The 20,516-nt window shown below is 44.3% G+C and overlaps 1 protein-coding gene across 5 annotated transcripts in view; it reads right to left on the reverse strand.

Moving 5' to 3' along the window:
- PKHD1 (PKHD1 ciliary IPT domain containing fibrocystin/polyductin) overlaps positions 1–20,516 on the reverse strand; it is a 382,755-nt gene that overhangs the window by 117,808 nt on the left and 244,431 nt on the right. For all 5 annotated transcript variants that reach the window (XM_050948683.1, XM_050948684.1, XM_050948682.1 and 2 more), the window contains one exon: positions 10,386–10,523. In XM_050948683.1, coding sequence (XP_050804640.1) covers positions 10,386–10,523 — 138 coding nt within the window. The remainder of the gene's footprint in view (positions 1–10,385; positions 10,524–20,516) is intronic.

The following is a 20,516-nucleotide window of genomic DNA, read 5'->3' on the forward strand; positions in this document are numbered from 1 at the left end:
GTCTCTCTGGTCACTCAATAACAGACCTAAAAGTGGCAATTCTTCAACAGAAAAACTTCAAAAACAGACTCCAATGTGAAGCTGCAGAAATGGAATGAATCTGCAAACTGGATACCATCAGATTAGGCCTGAATAAAGACTGGGAGTGGTTGGGTCATTACAAAACCTAAACTTAATTTCCCCAATACTAATTTGTCCCTACTGTTACTCACACCTTCTTGTCAACTGTCTGTAATGGGCCACTCTCTTACCACTTCAAAATTTATTTTTCCTCCCTTGGTATCCTGCTGTTAATTGATGTATCTTGTTAGACTGACCTCACACTTGGTAAAGCAACACCCATCTTTTCATGTGTTTATACCTGTTCCTGTATTTTTCACTTCATGCATCCAATGAAGTGGGTTCTAGCCCACGAAAGCTTATGCCCAAATAAATGTGTTAGTCTCTAAGGTGCCACAAGGACTCCTTATTGTCTTTGCTGATACAGACCAACATGGCTACCACTCTGAAACCTTCTGACCTTGGAATCTATGAATTTTAAGAATGTGCTTATGTTCATATTTAGTCATCAAAGCATTTAAGCACATGCTTAACTTTAACTTCACATTGACTTCACTGTGATTAAGCATATGCTGAAGTGCTTTGCTTTTATTGAGCTATAAAACAGACTTTATCCATGGGTTATGTACCCATGTTTAAAGTTAAAGGCTCTTGAAAATAGCCTATATATACTAAAACTAAACTGGTAGCCCTCAATTCCACATCAATGTCCAAATCTGTGAGCTAACAGAGAAAATCTCTGTCTGGGAAGTAGCAAAATATTAGAAGCTGTAAATACTTTAACCAGTTCTATAAAAATATGTTCTTGAAACCAATTTATGTCCAGCGCTGCCAGATTTATCATGCAAATTAAAATGAAAGAGAATAAACCATGTAACATGCTTTGTAGTTTATCTCCCATGCAATGCATATAAATTAAGCAAAAAGAGTTTGTTCTACAAAAGCTAAATACATATATTGGCAGTGTTGCCTAGTAATTAGGACCAGGATGACAGAAATATGTATTTCTACTCCTCCCACTAACTCATTATTATCAAACTTAGCATGACCCCTGGCCAACACTTTTTGGCACTTAAGACCTTATTTTCAGAGGTCTTGAGCACTCACAATTCCCATTGGAGATAGAAACAACAAGGAGTCTGGTGGCACCTTAAAGACTAACAGATTTATTTGGGCATAAGCTTTTGTGGGTAAAAAACCTCACTTCTTCAGTTGCAGTTTTTTCAATGAGGTATTTTTTTTTTTACCCATGAAAGCCTATGCCCGAATAAATCTGTTAGTCTTTAAGATGCCACTGGACTCCTTGTTGTTTTTGTGGATACAGACTAACATGGTTACCCCCTGATATTGAAGATAAAGGTGCTGGGTATCTGTGACCTACCAGTAAAGATGTGACTCTCATGAAGTTATCTGATGAGTTTATGGGGTTAATTCTTAGTTTATGCCTCTGGTACTCACATAACCCCCATTAGCATAGTATTTGAGCATCTCATGATACCCCAGGGAAGTAGACAGATACATTCAGATGGGGAACTGTGGCATACAGAAACTAAGTAGCTTCCTCAAGGTCACATAGGATGTCAAAGGCAGAGCTGGGAATTGAGCCTGAGTCTCTGAAGTCTTTACTAAGCACTTTTAACCACTGGACCATCCTTTTCCTTCCTCCACTCACATGCTTTCTTTTCAGGTGTAATATCATCAGTTCTGAACCACACCCAGTAAAATGCTCTTTCAGGCCAACATAAAATTGTTAATAGAGCAGAAGAGAAGAAAATGTTCAGAAAATTTTGGAGTGTGATGTTTTCTTATCTTGCGGTGATAAGTCTGTACAGTAAACTGTATTCCAACTGTGACTTCATTTATTTCACCAAGGGTAGTTTACAGTCTCAGAAGAAAATGGGCTAGCACTAAACAGATACAAGGGAGGAAAAAATAGGACAATTTATGCCCTAGAGAAATATACATAGAGTCCAGTAAAAGTGTTCAGCGTTCCTGTAAAATTAGAGATTAAATCAATTATGCAACACAAAACCGCAGCAGATGTAGAATAAAAAAAACAATCTGTGAAAATTAGCCAGCCTGTGATGTTTTTTTCATATTTAAAAATTACAGTTTTGGTGAGATATATATATATATACGAATGAGTAAGAGAGAAAACTTTGTATCCTAAAGAAACATTCCTCTTTAAGAGCCTTTAAAAATAAATAAATGAATTAATTAGCAAATTCAAGGTTCCCTAGCAGTGCCAGACTGACATTTCTGGAGATTTAAGTCCTCAATATATCACCTGAACAGGTGCAATACAGGAAGCACAATCTTCCTCCACTCTATCACTAATGCATCTCATACCTTTGCTGCTGGTCCTTCCTCTAGAGCAAGGAGGGAAGTCATTCTTTCATGGTTCAGTCAATACTTGGCCTCTTTGCTGAGACAACCAATAACTGGTGTGAATACCTTTCCACTAGGAATTGGACCATGACCAGTGATTCTTTTCAGAAAGGACAGCAGACATACAACATGTAACTATAACTTTCAGCCACTAAGGATCTAAGCCTAAAGCTTTGTATCCCATTCCTAAACCTCCCAAGTCATCCTTACTTCCTTGGATGATGTTCTCAACCACTCTGAGACCCCACACACCATGTTGGAGCCTTTCAGTTATAGTTCACCCATTATAAACTTTTTCTAACCACAACCATACCCCACCAAGTTGGGGATTTAGAATTTTTTATGAGATTTGTTTTCCTGGTGATTATAAAATTTTCACCTGTATATATGTTTGTGTGTATGAATTGATTGGTCAACATAAATTCATTGGAAAGATCCATGTGAATACAAACAAATCTCAGCTTACATTTTTTTTAAAAAGAAGTACATTTCTAATGGTTGTGGAGAAAAGCTTAAAAGTGTGAACCCTAAATGCTCCAATCCCAGAAGGGATATTTATAATAGAACCCAAAATGTATGTCTTTAAATGACGATTCTTAAGCCATTCTCATAATTTTTAATGCTATGTGTTGCCAACACTATCACACTTAACTCTGCAGGGGTGTTGGGAGGACTGATCTGTTATGTCTGTACAGTGTTCTGAAAGACCGCAGTGTTAAGGATCATTGTAATGATTCACTCATGTGGGCAAGCGTTTGCAGGCTCAGGAGATCAGGATTAGCACGCATGTGAGAAATGGTGTTAACTGATCAGTGGAGACCAGTGAAGGCACATCGTTTCTCTCAAGCACTTTTTGACTAAGGGAATGTCCTCACTACCCAGTTAACCTGCGAGATTGGCACCCGGGTACTGAGCACAGCAAAGCCCTATCTACATTACTGTATCCTCACTGTTTTTGGTGTCTCCCTTTTCTTTGCAGCACTGCTGCACTGCAGTGGTTGTACAAGGAAACCAAGTAACCTCTGGTGCTTAGAACTTTTTGCTTTCCATGGGCAAGAAAATTTTGCAGAATTAAGTGTAGTGGCCACATCTGTCAGTTTGGTGTATTATCTGAACCCAAGCCTTCTTGGATTCTATTGGGTCAGCTTTTTCTGAACTCTGGTCCTTGGACACTCAGTCTGCAGAATATTTACGGGTGGTCAACAGAGAGTTGACTTGTCATGTAGTGCTGGCTTCTCTTTCTCCTTTTCAGTTGCTTCATCAGGTGTCCAGGCTCTTCACTGTAAAGAAGAGCCCAGAAGCCTGAAAAAACAGTTGAAAACAGGGAGGAGCCAGACAGCTGCCTCGAGTAGGGGCTGCTGCTACCTAAGAGAAGGAGATGAAACAAATTCAATGAGGACATACACAAAGTACTCTACTTAGGAAGAGACAATCTATCAGTTGCACACACACAAAATGGGAAATGACTGCCTAGGAAGGAGTACTGCAGAAAAGGGTCGGGGGTCATAGTAGATCACAAGCTAAATATGAGTCAACAGTGTAACTGTAGCAGAGTGGACCCCTGCTTCTGCCCTGAAGGGGTTAAAAACAGCCCTGGGAAGGGGCTGTGGCTGGAGAAACAGCCTTTAGGCTGGGGCAAGAAGCCTGGGCTGATTGAGGAGAGTAGACTCAGCTGTGGCCATGATCCAGTCTAGCCCAGCTGGCCCCCTGTAAGAGGCTGTGAACCAGAAGCCAAAACAGTCTCTCTAGCTATAGAGGGAGATGGGTGTGGCTGCAGGGAGCTAGACAAAAGGTACCTGAGTGGAGCAGGGCTGAGGACAGGCAGAGGAGCTGGGGAGCTCCAGCCTGGAAAGCCCCAGGCTGCGGCCTAGCATTGGGCCAACAGGTACTGAGGGTTGCAGAGGGCAGCCCAGGGGTAGGCCAAGGCAGCAGGTCCAAACCCTCCTTGCCAGAGATGAATGGCTGATACTGCAGTCTGTCCCAGGGCGTGGGGCTAGACAATGACTGGCAGTAGCCATATACTGAGGCAAGGTGAGAATAGTGGGTGGGGGTTCCCCGGGGAGGGGAGACCCTAAGACTGAGGGGTTACTGCCAGGGGGCAGCACCCCATGTAAAAGGGCACTGGGTCCAGAGAGGGACACGGGGGTCAGAGGACAGGCGGATCACCAGCTTGCAGAGGGCTCTCCAGAGCTGAATTGAGCTAATTCCAAGAAGTCACCAGCAGGAGGTGCCGCAGGGGTGAATCCGGCCCGTCTACAGTAACACTGTTGTGCAAAAAAACAAAAGCAAACATCGTTCTGGGATGTATTAATAGGAGTGTTGTGAGCAAGACACAAGTTGTCATTCTTCCGCTCTACTCCATGCTGATTAGGCCTCAACTGGAGTATTGTCTACTGTTCAGAGGGGTGGGGGGCACATTTCAGAAAAGATGTGGACAAATTGGAGAAAGTCCAGAGCAACAAAAATGATTTTAAAGGTCTAGAAAACATGACCTATGAGGAAGATTGAAAAAAAAATTGGTTTGAAAGTCTGGAAAAGAGAAAACAGAGGGGACATGATAACAGTTCTCAAGTACATCAAAGGTTATTATAAAGAGAAGGGAGAAAAATTGTTCTTAACTTCTGAGGATAGGACAAGAAGCAATGGGCTTAAATTGCAGCAAGGGCAGTTTAGGTTGGACATTAGGAAAAACTTCCTGTCAGGGTAGTTAAGTACTGGAATAAAATACCTAGGGAGGTTGTGAAATCTCCATCATTGGAGATTTTTTAAGGGCAAGTTAGACAAACACCTGTCAGGGATGGTCTAGATAATACTTAGTCCTGCCATGAGTGCAGGGGCTGGACTAGTTGACCTCTCAAGATCCCTTCCAGTCCTACGATTCTATAAAAAAATTTCCTCTATGGACCTGTGCCACCAGTGGGACTGGAGCTGCCAGCTGCTAGTGGGAGATGAATATCAAGGGGAACCATAAAAGAAGGAAATGAGATGGCCCGGCAGTGTGCGCAGGAGGAAAGGAACTAAGTGACAGAGGAAAGCAAGGACTAAAGGTGAGAGAAGGGGGGAGATGAACTACAGAATGGCAGAAGATTGTGTTGTTAGCTTTTTTTCCGCAAAAGGGACAAAAAACCTCATCATATTAACGTGAGTTAGAAATGCATTAAATAGTTTCTTACTATTTCTTTATGTAAACAGCTCCCCTGCTTACCACAAGGGTATTACATGACTGCAAATGGACTGAGAAGTGGGTTCATGAGACAATCTCTCATGGTCCACACTACAGAGAAGTTTGAGAACTTCAAGACTGCCTATGCAGTAGAGCTGAGTCATGCATCCCTCAGATGTCCTGACTACACCCCGGAGGCTGGGTGCTAATCAGCTATACCACATGGTCTGACATGTCTTATTGCCTAATCATCCCATGAGCCTTTGCCAAGTGCCAATTGAGAAGACAAAGAGGGATATTACTCTATTTGATTTTTTTCCAATTATATAAATAATATGGAAGTTGGTGCATTATGGCTTTCATACCAAAAACAACAGAGACTTCAGAAATGTCTGGTGCTTCATCTTCAGGCCGTAAAGTCATGAGTTAATAATGACCTTCAGCATCTTGCCCAGAATGAGAGACAAGACTGACAAGCAGCCATCACTAGAGCCAAGACAATGTGTGACAAGTCTGAGACTAAAGAAGTCTATCTGGGTAATTATTCAGTGAGTTGTGTTGTTATGTTTTACTCTGGTGTGACAGGCAAAACCAGATAGTCTGCCAGCAATGAATGGCTGAGTACTACAGAGTTCAAAAAGGATTTCAATGGGCCCATCATGAAGAAAATAACTTCAGCATTTTGATGCTTCCTTAACAGAGATGTGTGAAATCTGGTAGCTTTGCTCAGCAGCGCAATTCACCATTTTTTTTTCAGTTTCATTCCACTGAGATTTGAACCTAAATCCTGAGTTTTGGGTCAAAATGAACTCAGCAATCCCAAAGTGAAACCTAGCAGAAACTGCTAAGAAGTTGAGGCCAACATTTTTGAGTTTCTCCTTCTGACACTGACATTCTAGTGCCATTTGCAAGTCATTCACTTCACTGAGCCTCAATTCCCCCAGCTTCATACTAGGAATGATGATAATTTCCTACTTCATACCATGTGGAGGCTGTAAGGTGTAACTAAACAATGCTTCTAAAGTATGATTGTAACCATCACTGAACCAGGAAATCCAGAGCTACAGGTCTATCTAAGCCCAATAGCTGGGAGCTGTAACAGATTGTATCCCCCATGAATCAGGTACAGAGGGGACTCATAGCACACATTGACCAGTGGATTACACTGTACATAAATGCAAAATTTTAGTAAGGCCCATCAGAGATGTCTCAGGAGTTCTGTGGTCTTAGCCCTGACATGCATCTCTTTATGCCATGTAGCCTCTAGGGGGCATGGACTCATCTAAAATTCACATCCCTGTTTCGTTTCAAGCTAAGGTTTTGCCATAATTGTTGGAATATCGTTGAAGTTTCAGAAACTTTGAAATGTTCCTTTTTTGTCTTGCAAAGACTATTTCTCCTACCTGTAGTCCTACTCGCACTCCTGTGCTTTAATCAACCTTCTCCCAAATAAAAGAACCAATGTGCTAATGTAAATAATAATATATGGAGATATACCCATCTCATAGAACTGGGAAGGGACCTTGAAAGGTCATTGAGTCCAGTCCTCTGCCTTCACTAGGAGGACCAAGTTCCCTGACAAGTTTTTTTTTGGTTTTAACCCTAACTCTAAATGGCCCCCTCAAAGATTGAGCTCACAACCTGGGGTTTAGCAGGTCAATGTTCAAACCACTGAGCTATCCCTCCCCCATACAGCAAAGTTCAAGTACGTTTTTTACTTATAGACTACAGAATTATGGTCCTGAGGTTAAATATGCTGGACTGAGAACTAGGAAATCTGGGCCTGAGGTCCTATTCCTGGCTCTGCCCTAGAATGTGTGTACGGCCTGGGCAAGTCATGTAACCACTCTAGGTATGTCTACACCCAGCTGACCTGGGCTTGCAGGACTCAGGATAAGGGGATGTTTAATTGTGGTGTAGACATTCAGGCTCGGGCTGGAGCCCTGGCTCTAGGACCTTGTGAAGTGGAGGTCCGAATGTCTACACTGCAATTAAACAACTCTGCGAGGCTGAGCCCCTTGAGCTCGAATCTGCTGGCCCAGGCCAGCCGCAGGTGTCTAACTGCAGCATAGACATACCCTCTGTGCTTCACCTTCCCTACCTATAAAACGGAGTCAATGATATTTAGTCAATATTGGCTGAACTGGAAGCAGGACACTGAGAAGTTACATTGGAGAGCGCATGTTGGTTTGTGGATCAGATGGTGTCAATCTCAGAGCCTACTTAGGCATCACTCAGTGCTGATGTCCACATCTATTAACTTTGTTTACTAAACTGTCTCATTATCTGTTTTGTGTCAGGATTTCTTTAGGGTGTGGTGGAATAGGACAGATGGGCTGAAAAACCTTCCTTTGGGCATGGAATACACGATTGGACAGATGGGCTCCAAGAAGCTGCCTTCAGGCCTGGAATACGTGGGAAGAGAAGGGGGAGGGTGGTATCCTCTCCTGTTTTTACAGCCAAGTGTAAAAGCCAATAGAGAACGCTGGGGGCAATGTGAAGAATATATATCCAGCTACCCCCTTTGTAGCAGAAACTGGAACAGGAAACTGTCTCCAGAAGATGCTGTCCAGAGAATCTACAGGTGTAGCAAGCTACCTGTTTGGCTATCAATTACTCCATGGCTATATGCTTAAGGGGGGGTTATGTAGCAATGAAGCACATCAATATGTCTAAATATGTGTTTTTAGGCAGCAGAGCACACTTATTTTCTTAATATATACATTTAAACTGCAAAAAGGTGGGACCAATAAACTGTTAAGAATATGTAAAGGTACACTGACCTCCACTGTTACCTGTAAAGACTTTTTTCAAAGCAAAACTCAAGACAATACAATATCTCTTTTGCTAAAGCTGTATTAACTAGCCAGTCCCCTGAGATTAACAACAAAGAAATCCCAGGGTGGACTTCGTGGGAATGTGATTACTCAAAAAAATTATCGTTTTAAATTTCATAAAACCAATCTTGAGAAAGGTCGGAGTGACCAACACACTGATCTGAACATCCAAAGGATTCCTGTAAGTAAATAAAATTCCCAGCTTTATGCAGCTTCATGTTTGAAGAGAATTATGGGAGTAATTACTTTTCTGGGGAAAACTGTTGCTTTCTTCATTGTGACTAGTAGGTAACAGACCCAGTGATACTGGGGACACTTTGGCATAAAAACTAGCACCCTATGCTATATTCCCCAAGAGTCTCTGACACCTCTGTATTCTGAGGTATTGGCAGAACATCCAGCTAGGCCAGTTTTATGTCAGATCAGGATTTCTATGCCTTGGAGCAATACTTAGTTGCCTTCTTGAGTTGGTGTTAAAGACCCTCCATGCCACTTACTTAAGTGCTATTGACTTCAACTTTAAGCACACAATGTTAGGGACTGCTCCCACATCCAGGATGACTCAGTCTCTACCCTGAAGCACTTGCAATCCAAGAAAACAAGTGCCACATGAAGTGCAGGGAGGCAGATATGTCAACACATATTTCCCAGATTTGGACCTTAGCGTCCAAAATATGGGTGTTACCATGAAAACCTCCAAGCTTAGTTACCAGCTTGGACCTGGTAAAGCTGCCACCACCCAAAAAATTAGAGTGTTTTGGGGCACTCTGGTCCCCCCAACAACCTTCCCTGGGGACCCCAAGACCCAAATTCCTTGAGTCTTACAACAAAGGGGAATAAACCATTTCCCCCCCCTTCTCCCTTCCAGGTGTTCCCTCCCTGGGTTCCTGGAGAGATACACAGAAGCAAGCTCCGTGAATCTAAACGGAGGGACTCCATCCTCCCTATTTCCAGTCCTGGAAACAGAAGTACCGAGAGGTCTAATTCCGCCCCCCACCCCCTTCACCCAGAGGGTATGCAAAGTCAGGCTTAGTAAATCTAACACAGAGATTTTCCCCCTGACTTCTTCCTCCCACAAATTCACTGGTGAGCTGCAGACTCAATTCCCTGGAGTCCCCACTAAAGAAAAAACTCCAACAAGTCTTAAAAAGAAGGCTTTATATAAAAAAGAAAGAAAAGGACATAAAAATGGTCTCTCTGTATTAAGGTGACAAATATAGGGTCATTTGCTTAAAAGAAAAAAATGAATAAACAGCCTTATCCAAAAAGAATACAATTTAACACATTCCAGCAACTACACCCATGTAAATACAAAAGAAAACAATATAAACCTATGGTCTTCCTATCTTTGTACTTACAACTTGGAAACAGAAGATTAGAAAGCCAGGAGACAGAAAGATCACTCTCATAGCCGAGAGGGTCAGACACAAGACAAAGGACAAAGAACTCACACCCAAAACTTCCCTCCACCCAGATTTGAAAAAGTCTTGTTTCCTGATTGGTCCTCTGGTCAGGTGTTTCAGGTTACTCCTTTCCAGGTGAAAGAGACATTAACCCTTAGCTATCTGTTTATGACAAGTTACAACCCACATGCATGGGTTTTATACACATTGAGTAAAATCTGGCCCCAGTGAAATCAATGGGAGTTTTACCATTGACTTCAATGGGATCAGCTTTTCACTACTTATGTACATTTAATTCTTAAGTATGCATTAGTTGTATTTAGATTATCTCCTCACCCTACCCATTCTAAACTGGCCTTTTTCTTGTATGCATTACAAAAGAAACGATGACTGGTTTGATTATCAGGCCTAGCATCACCACGAATGACCTCATAGTATTTGTTGTTCATTCTTGTTTGTTTGGGTTTTTTTAATCAACAAATAAAACGAAATCCTAGTTTCAAGAACATCCTCTGGTCATTATTTATCTCTTACCCACTTTCAGTTCACCACCTGCAACCACTATACAGGTGGCACTAAGGACATTGCTGGAGTTGACTGGGAATTCCAGAGTCCCCAGTATATAGAGACTTCTCAGAGGAGGAAGCATTGTATCCACCAGGATGGTCCTGTCTGAGGAAAAAAAAAAAGAAGAGAGAGCAATGTCAATATACCGACACTGTGATATGAAGATGGAAAATGAGGGTAAAGCTCTAGAGATCATGGCCACTTAAGCATATGCTTAACTTTAAATTTTGTTTGACAAATTCAAACTGGAAATAAGGTGTAAATTTTGAATACTGAGAGTAATTAATTATTGGAATAACTTACCATGGGTCATGATGTTCTGCACCACTGGCCATTTTTAAAATAAGAGATTAGATACTTTTTTTAAAAGAGATCCTTTAAGAGAAGTTCCATGGCCTTTGTTATACAAGAGGTCTGACTAGATGATCACAGTAGTCCCTTCTGCCTATGAACCTATGAATTTACTTAGATTGTAAACACTCTTTGGCTGTAATGGTCTGTTTGTTCTGTGTTTGTACAGAGCCTACCACAATGAGGTCCCTGCATGGTAACACAAATAATAAATAACAACAACATAGAATCATAGAATATCAGGTTGGAAGGGACTTCAGGAGGTGATCTAGTCCAACCCCCTGCTCAAAGCAGGAGCAATTCCCAACTAAATCATCCCAGCCAGGGCTTTGTCAAGCCTGACCTTAAAAACCTCTAAGAAAAGAGATTCCACCACCTCCCTAGGTAACCCATTCCAATGTTTCACCACTCTCCGAGTGAAAAAGTTTTTCCTAATATCGAACCTAAACCTCCCTCACCGCAACTTGAGACCATTACTCCTTGTTCTGTCATGCTTAAGTCCTATTGACTTCAACTTTAAGCAGTGTTGTAAATCATCCCTGTTCAACAAAATACTTAAGCATATGTTTCAGCCTGATGGACCTGAATTAAATTTAAGCACATGCTAATGGGTTTGTTGAATCTGGGTCTATGTTAAATCTAACGGTGTAAGTGATACTTAATCATTCAGTTCAGTAAAACAAATTTTGAAACAGAGGCTAAAAACCACCCGCATCACTTTTTTATTACACCCAAGAAAATATAAATCAACAAAGTGAAACAGTATAACAATGTTCAAACACGTCTCACGTGGCAGACGTATGTTGAAATTTACCCACCTTGCTGACACAAGCAATCAGTAATTAATGGTGGGATTTTCAGAAGTGTTCAGCACTCGCCTAACGCCGTTGCCATTGTAGATAATGGAGGTTTTTGTATTGACTCCAACAGGAGCAGATAAAGTAACAGTAGAGAGGCAGTGTGTTCCACTATAGGGCACTGCGCTTGGACTCAGGAGACCCATGTTCTATCACTTGCTCTGCCACTGGTCTCCTGTGTAATCTTGTTTTTCCTCCTCAACCGTGTTGTGTCTCACTGCAGCTGATGAAAGATTTGACGGTCATTTCCCTCTGCTTGTCAGTGTCAACTTTCTGAGACCGGGACTGTCTCTTATTCTGTGTTTGTACATTGCATAACACAAGTCTTGGGTGGGGCTTTTAGGTGTTATTCTAATAATAATGAGCACTTCTGAATATCCCACCATAGCACAATTTCTTTATAAAGATGCCAGCAGATAGACTGTGCAGCATTTATGTACCATTAAAGCATTCAAAGTAGGGAGTAGTCATCTTCTTATGTGGCATCTCCATTACTGGAGTATTGCAACTATGATATCCCATTCTGTATGATCCTCTGCTAATCTCTTTGGGGATGAATAATCCTTTTTGATCTGCCCAGGATAATACAGCATCCATCCATTTTTTTCCTCAAGCTCTTCTGCCATCAACTTTCCCTTCCAGTCCCTGTAAACATGCTTTGCTCACTGAACCCCTTAAAATGTGTCCAGCACATCTAACCTTTGTTTTGATACTATCTCTGACTAGTGTTTGCTGGGTTCCAATAATCTCCACTACTTTTTCACTGGTTGCATTGTGTATCCATCATATACGGCAGTCAGAGGGACTTAAAATGTGCGTAAGTCTTGCACTAGCCCACAGCACAGAGCTGAATTTCACCCTCAAGGCCTGACCTAATTCCCCTTAAAGTCAATGGGATTCTTTCAGTAGACTTTAGAGAAAGTTGATTCAGGGCCTTTAATTGTGGTTTTCACAATTGTCTTCTGGATGTGACATAGGTATGACGTAGGCGCCGAGCCCACAGTGTGCAGGAAGTGCTGGGAAGGGAGGGGGAGGATCAGGGATTGGGCATGCTTGGGGAGGGGGCGGAAAGAGGCAGAGTGGGGGTGGAGCTGTGGGGAAAAGGGTGGAGTGGGGGCAGGGGCAGAGCAGGGCAGGAAGAGGAGGGCCAGGTATAGAGGTTTGGGGGAAGGGGCAGGGGCAGGGGCAGGGCCTGAGGCTGAGCAGGAGTGGAGCATCCTCTGAGAAAATTAGAAGCTGGCGCCCCGTGGTGCAACATGCTGTGGTGACCAGTTATCTCTGCATCAGGGGACGCTCCTGGACAAATGAAAATGCTTTCTCAACAGAGGGCTCCATGAAAATGTTGGTGTTCTGTACCACTAAGATGCTCCAGAAGGCAATGACAGGGTAACCAGTCTTAAGAGAAGTCTCATTGCTTCCAATAATTAGAGATCAGCTTAAGTCTTTCGCATAGAGGTTAATTAACCCTTTCAAAAATTCTGTGGGTTTTTGTAGGGTACTCTTGTCATTCTTTGGGATATGTCTAATCTATATTTGAATCCTGCTAAACTCTTGGCCTCAATAATATATTGTGGCAATGAGTTCCACAAGCTAATTGTGTGTCACATGAAAAAGAGCTAAATGGACATTATCTTTTCCTCCTCAACTGTGGCATATCTCACTAAAAGAGATGAAAGGCTTTATATTTTTCAAGGCAACACTAACTTATCAGTTTTCATTATATTTGTAAAATGCCCAGAGGTATCTACTCTGTCCTTATTCAGGTAAATTCTGATATTCCCTAACTTTTGTGTTTTTGACTTTACAACCTTCATAGAATCATAGAATATCAGGGTTGGAAGGGACCTCAGGAGGTCATCTAGTCCAATACCCTGCTCAATGAACCTTAATGTTCTTTAAATGTAGGGTTTTCTGCTTTCTTTTTCTTTCTAATTTAAAACAAACTGAAATAAAAAATTCAGTCATGTGGACCCAAACTGACCCCAGCTTGGGTCATGAGCAGAGGTCAGACCTTGAGACCCACAACAAATTGTCTATAAATTGAGCCAATGGAATAACTAGTAGCAGTAGTAGGCTGTTATCCTGCATGTGAACCAGCCACTAGACAAGCATGAGATACACACTCTGAGTGTTTCACAGCAACCTGCTGACAACAAAGAATGGTGATACTCAGGGTTCCTGGATCCAATTCCAGGTTCTGGAGGGGAGCGTTCTGTAATGGTTGCAATCTCACGTAACACTGGGCCCCAAAGCCTGACACCATCTTTCTCTCCTCCTATGCACTCACCAGCTCCTGATTCCTCCTTGCTACTACACAACCTCCAAGCCACCGAATCTTGACCCACACCCTTGTATTCTTATCTACCCCTCTAGTTACTGCCTCTACCTGCCCTCCAGTCCCATTCCACCTCCTCCTCATCCCACCTTCTGACCCCTTCCCCTCTGCTCCCATCCAATATCCACCCCACCCCAGCTCCTGACCCCTCACCCTCTGCTCCCATCCAACTTTCACCCCACATCACTTCCTGACTCCTCCCCCCTCTGCTCTCATCCAACCTCCACCCCACATCATAGAATCATAGAATATCAGGGTTGGAAGAGCCCTCAGGAGATCATCTAGTCCAACCACCTGCTCAGAGCAAGATCAATCCCCAACTAAATCATCCCAGCCAGGGACCAACCCTTGGGGCACTTCGCTTGATACCGGCTGCCAACTAGACATGCAGCCATTGATCACTACCCGTTGAGCCCAACAATCTAGCCAGCTTTCTATCCACCTTATAGTCCCTTCATCCAGCCCATACTTTAACTTGCCGGCAAGCTGACATCACTCCCCCCTCTGCTCTTGTCCAACCTCCACCCCACCCCAGGTCCTCCCCATCCTCCTCTGCTTCTATCCAACCTCCACTCCACCCCAGTTCGTAACCTCTCCCCACTTGCTCCCATCCAACCTCCACCCCAGCTCCTGACCCCCCGCTCTGCTCCTATGCAATCTCCACCGCACTCCAGCTCCTGACCCCGTCCTTCTGCTCTCATCGAACCTCCACCCCACAGTAGATCCTGACCCCTGTCCCTCTGCTTCCTTCCATCTTCCACCCCACTCCAGTTCCTTCCCATCCCACTCTGCTTCCATCAAACTCCCACCCTGCCTCCTGACCTCTCCCCGTCTGCTCCAATCTGATCTCCACCCAATCCCAGCTCATCTCCATCCCCCTCAGTTCCCATCCAACCCCCACCCCAGCTCCTGACTCCTCCCCCTCTGCTCCTGTATCCCCACAACTTTCTGACTTCCTTCCCCTTCTTTTTTCCTCATTCCCACCCTTCACTCCACCACAGTCACATCATGTTGTTTCCTCCTTGCTGCCTGGGCATTATCAGGAAGAGCCTTGAGAAGGCAGGGGAGGCAGTCTCTCTGCTCTCAGTTCCTGTGCCTGCAACCACAGCAGCCCCTCGCTGCCCAGACGAGCAATTGCACTGAAAGTCATGTTCAGTCCACGCAGCCCTGGGCTGGAGCATGCTCAGCATGGATGAAATCATCAGTGAATTTATCTGCCAAACTGGAATAAGTCTCTACTGAGCTTGTGAACAGAGGGTCACAACTTGGGAAAATTTGGGAAAATTTTAACTGGGATGGCAAAACAACTGTGTTCAAGGTCCTTTATATGAGGGACAGAGTCCCATTCCCTGAAGAGCTAACTGTCATAATCAGTAGGAGAAAACGCAATACAGAGTGAAACAAGGCAGAGAGAAGAGAATAAGGGGGGAGATATTCTTAAAATGATATTGTGGGAAAGGTTTGTATTAGGAAATCACTGCTCAAGAATATGATAAAATTCTCCAGTTGACAAAGGCCATAAGTATATTCATCAAACATAGAGTGAAACATTTTTACAAGAAGAAGAGAGAGTGCTTCTAGGCATAACATTTATATGTCACGTTTAAGCCCGGAACAGATATTTTTTGCTGAGTTGCACATCCTTAGAAATAAGGGCTTATAAATGAAACACTGATTGCTCTGTAACTAGAGCTTCATGCATGTGACCCTAGAATAATAATGGGAGGGAGAAATTCTGGCCCTCCGAGACACCTGTGCAGACCTGATGTGGTTTCACGGGTGCAACGGAGGGCGAAATTGATGCATGTTCAGCGGATGTGTGAGAGAGAAATATATTCTGCAGAGACAGCAGGGGGCTCTATTGTAGAGTTAATCTCCTTCCACACTTGAGGAGAAAAAGGAACTGATGGGTAGAAGACGGTTACCACACGATATATTCCTTGCGGCACATACCTAACTGCCTCATATGAGCAGCTCTGCAGATTACAGTGAGGTGACTAGTCAGTGCCTGAGATCAGCAACTTTAGGTCAGATGGCTCAACGAAATTTATCTCCAGACAAAGGAAAAACTGTATTTGTTTCCTCCCTTCCCCCAAGAAATTCACATCACCACAAGCAACTGCATTAAGAAAATAATTCAAATCTAAGAGGGCTACCTTTCATTTTATGTGTACTTCCTGAAGACAAAATCTCACAGCCTTAATGTTTGGGCATTCAAAGCTGAGAATTCACTAATGACTCCAGCAATGCCATAAAATGCCTTTGATCAACCCCATTGCTATATAAAACACCATAGCATGCCATTGAATGGAAATCAGGCACAACAGACAAGCTATTATATGAGAGACAGTACTCCAGCATTCATCTCTTCAAACAGAAAAAGTTCAAAGAAAATCAAAATCAGAAAATGAACAGAGTGGATTCCACCACTAAAAAAAGAAAAAAAAGAAAAAAAGGCCAGGGGCTACATGATATCACATCTAGACATTTCAAACCAACATTCCATTGCCCAGAATTATAACACGTTCTCCTTCCACCCAATATGCAATGTGTCAGGAGTGTGTCATACTGAAAAACCATCAACCAAAGCACTGGAAATCTGAGCATTTGAGGAGCTAATGCATTCCATGATCTGGCCTGGAATGAAGACGGCTGCTGTTTGCTGATGGAATGGTATGAATCAACTCACCATTCAGGGCTTGTCTACATCAGAAAGTTGCAGCGCTGGTGAGGGAGTTACAGCGCTGCAACTTAGGAGGTGTACACATCTGCAGGGCACCACCAGCGCTGCAACTCCCTGTTTGCAGCGCTGGCCGTACTCCCGTTTTGTCTCGGGTGTAGAGGATCCAGCGCTGGTGATCCAGCGCTGGTAATCAAGTATAGTCACTTACCAGCGCTTTTCTTGACCTCCGTGGAATAAGCAGGTATCCCAGCATACCTGAGGAAGCCTCCGGTAATCAAGCTGGTCTCCTTCCCCGGCTTGCTCTCGCGTTCCCCGAACCCCGAGCAAGCAGGTCTCCGTCCCTGCGGTTTGCAGGGTGGTTCCGGGAACGCGAGAGCAAACCGGGGAAGGAGACCAGCTTCGCCGCGGTTTGCTCTCGCGTTCCGCGAACCACCCTGCAAACCGCAGGGAAGGAGACCTGCTTGCTCGGCGGTTTGGGGAACGCGAGAGCAAAGCGGGGAAGGAGACCAGCTTCGCCGCGGTTTGCTCTCGCGTTCCCCGAACAAGCAGGTCTCCTTCCCTGCGGTTTGCACGGTGGTTCGCGGAACGCGAGAGCAAACCGCGGCGAAGCTGGTCTCCTTTCCCGGTTTGCTCTCGCGTTCCCCGAACCCGAGCAAGCAGGTCTCCTTCCCTCCGGTTTGCAGGGTGGTTCGCGGAACGCGAGAGCAAACCGCGGCGAAGCTGGTCTCCTTCCCCGGCTTGCTCTCGCGTTCCCCGAACCCCGAGCAAGCAGGTCTCCGTCCCTGCGGTTTGCAGGGTGGTTCCGGGAACGCGAGAGCAAAGCGGGGAAGGAGACCAGCTTCGCCGCGGTTTGCTCTCGCGTTCCCCGAACAAGCAGGTCTCCTTCCCTGCGGTTTGCACGGTGGTTCGCGGAACGCGAGAGCAAACCGCGGCGAAGCTGGTCTCCTTTCCCGGTTTGCTCTCGCGTTCCCCGAAACCCCTTGAAGCCGCCCAACAGCGCTGCAGTGTGGCCACATCTAACACCACTTGCAGCGCTGGTTGCTGTAAGTGTGGCCACTCTGCAGCGCTGGCCCTATACAGCTGTACAAATACAGCTGTAACAACCAGCGCTGCAAAATTTTAGATGTAGACATGGCCTCATGCTTTTCAAAGTTATGCAATTGGCTTTTAAATGTGGGAGTCCCAGTTTAGGCAATGAACCTGATTTGCAAGCCTTATTCATGTGATTAATCCTTATGTGATGGACACTATCTTGGCTAAAACACCAGAGGTAAACTAATGAGCTGATACAACTCAAGGCAATCTATTTACATAGCCTTGATCACCACAGAAACTCATAATCGTTAATGGACTTGGTTTCACAGCACTCCTGTGACAAAGGGAAGCGCTACTATCCACATTGGGAACGGAGGCACAGGGAGCCTAAGCAACTTGCCGTAGGTTACACAGAAAGTCAATGGTGGAACCAGCAATTGAACCCAGGTTTTCTAAGACCTAGGTCAGCATCCTAACCACTAGACCATCTTTCCTCTCATGCCAAAAACTCCTTCTGGGACTATAACAGCCTCATGTCCTCTGTGGCTCAGGCATAGAAGGGAACCCATAACACACTCTCACCAGGGATCTACCCTTGCAATAGTAGTCGCACTAAAGTTATCATTGCAGGTGAAATCCACCCCATGCAGGCATTTTGGATGATCAGTAAAGGTTGGTTTCTCTTCTAGCCTGGAGCTCATTTATATCCTTTTGGACTAAAACCAAAGGATGGTTCTCATGGGAGACTTCAATTACCTGACATCTGCTGGTAGAGCAATACAGCAGAACATAGACAACCCAGGAAGTTTTTGGAGAGTGTTGGGGACACCTTCCTGGTGCAAGTGCTGGAGGAACCAACTAGGGGCCATGACCCTCTTGACCTGCTGCTCACAAACAGGGAGAAATTGGTAGGGGAAGTAGAAGTGGGTTGCAACCTGGGCATCAGTGACCATGAGATGGTTGAGTTCAGGATCCTGACAAAAGGAAGAAAGAAGGGCAGCAGAATACAGACCCTGGAATTCAGAAAAGCAGACTTTGCCTCCCTTAGGGCACTGATGGACAGGGTCCCCTGGGAGGCTAATATGAGGGGGAAAGGAGTCCAGGAGAGCTGACTGTATTTTTAAGACACCTTATTGAGGGTGCAGGAACAAATCATCCCAGTGTGCAGAAAATATAGCAAATATGGCAGGCAACCAGTTTGGCTTAACAGTGAAATCTTCAATAAACACAAAAAGGGAGCTTACGAGAAATGGAAACTTGGATAGATGACTAGGGAGGAGTACAAAAATATTACTCGAGCATGCAGGGGTGTAATCAGGAAGTCCAAAGCACAACTGGAGTTGCAACTTGCAAGGGATGTGAAAGGTAACAAGAAAGGTTTATACAGGTATGTTAGCAACAAGAAGGTCGGGAAAAATGTGGAACTCTTACTGAATGTGCAACCTAGTGACAGATAATGTGGAAAAAGCTGAACTACTCAATGTTTTTTTTGCTTCATTCTTCACAGACAAGGTCAGCTCCCAGACTGCTGCACTGGGCAGCACAGTATGGGGAGGAGTTGAGCAGCCGACAGTGGTGAAAGAACAGGTTAAGGACTATTTAGAAAAGGTGAACATGCACAAATCCCTGGGGTCAGATGCAATGCATCTGAGCGTGCTGAGGGAGTTGGCTGATGTGATTGCAGAGCCATTGACCATTGTCTTTGAAAACTTGTGGCAACTGGGGGAGGTCCTGGGCAATTGGGAAAAGGCAACTATAGTGCCCATCTTGAAAAAAGGGAAGAAGGAGAATCTGGGGAACTACAGACCTGTCGGCCTCACCTCAGTCCCTGGGAAAATCATGGAGCAGGTCCTCAAGGAATCCATTTTGAAGCACTTGGAGGAGAGGAAGGTGATGAGGAACAGTCAACATGGATTCACCATGGGCAAGTCATGCCTGACCAAACTGATTGCCTTCTATGATGAGATAACTGTCTCTGTGGATATGGGAAAAGCAGCGGAAGTGAAATACCTTGATTTTAGCAAAGCTTTTGATACGGTCTCCCACAGTATTCTTGCCAGAAAGTTAAAGAAGTTTGGGCTGGATGAATGGACTATAAGGTGGACAGAAAACTAGCTAGATCGTCAGGCTCAGTGGGTAGTAATTAATGATTCTGTCTAGTTGGCAGCCGGTATCAAGTGGAGTGCACCAGAGCTCTGTCCTGGGGCCAGTTTTGTTCAACATCTTCATTAATGATCTGGATGATGGGATGGATTGCACTTCAGGAAGTTCACGGATGACACTAAGCTGGAGGTGGGGAGTAGATATGCTGGAAGGTAGGGATAGGGTTAAGAGTGACTTAGACAAATTGGAGGATTGGGTTAAAAGACATCTGATAGTTGGATGTTGGAGGTTCAACGACAAGTGAAGAGTCCTGCACTTAGGATGGAAGAATCCCACGCACCGCTGCAGACTGGAGAGTGCCTGGCTAAGTAGGAGTTCTGCAGAAAAGGATTTGGGGATTACAATGGATGAACAGTTGGATACGAGTCAACAGTATGCCCTTGTTGCAAAGAAGTTTAATGGCACATTGGGCTGCATTAGTAGGAGCATTGCCAGCAGATTGAGGGAAGTGATTATTCTCCTCTGTTTGACACTGGTGAGGCCACATCTGGAGTATTGTGTCCAGTTTTGGGCCCCCTACTACAGAAAAGATGTGGACAAATTGGAAAGAGTCAAGTGGAAGGCAACAAAAATTATTAGGGGGCTGGGGCACATGACTTATGAGGAGAGGCTGAGGGAACTGGGCTTATTTAGTCTCCAGAAAAGAAGAATGAGGTGGGATTTGATAGTAGCCT

This window comes from Gopherus flavomarginatus, chromosome 4, assembly GCF_025201925.1.
Source record: "Gopherus flavomarginatus isolate rGopFla2 chromosome 4, rGopFla2.mat.asm, whole genome shotgun sequence".
In the NCBI taxonomy this organism is placed as follows: domain Eukaryota; kingdom Metazoa; phylum Chordata; order Testudines; family Testudinidae; genus Gopherus; species Gopherus flavomarginatus.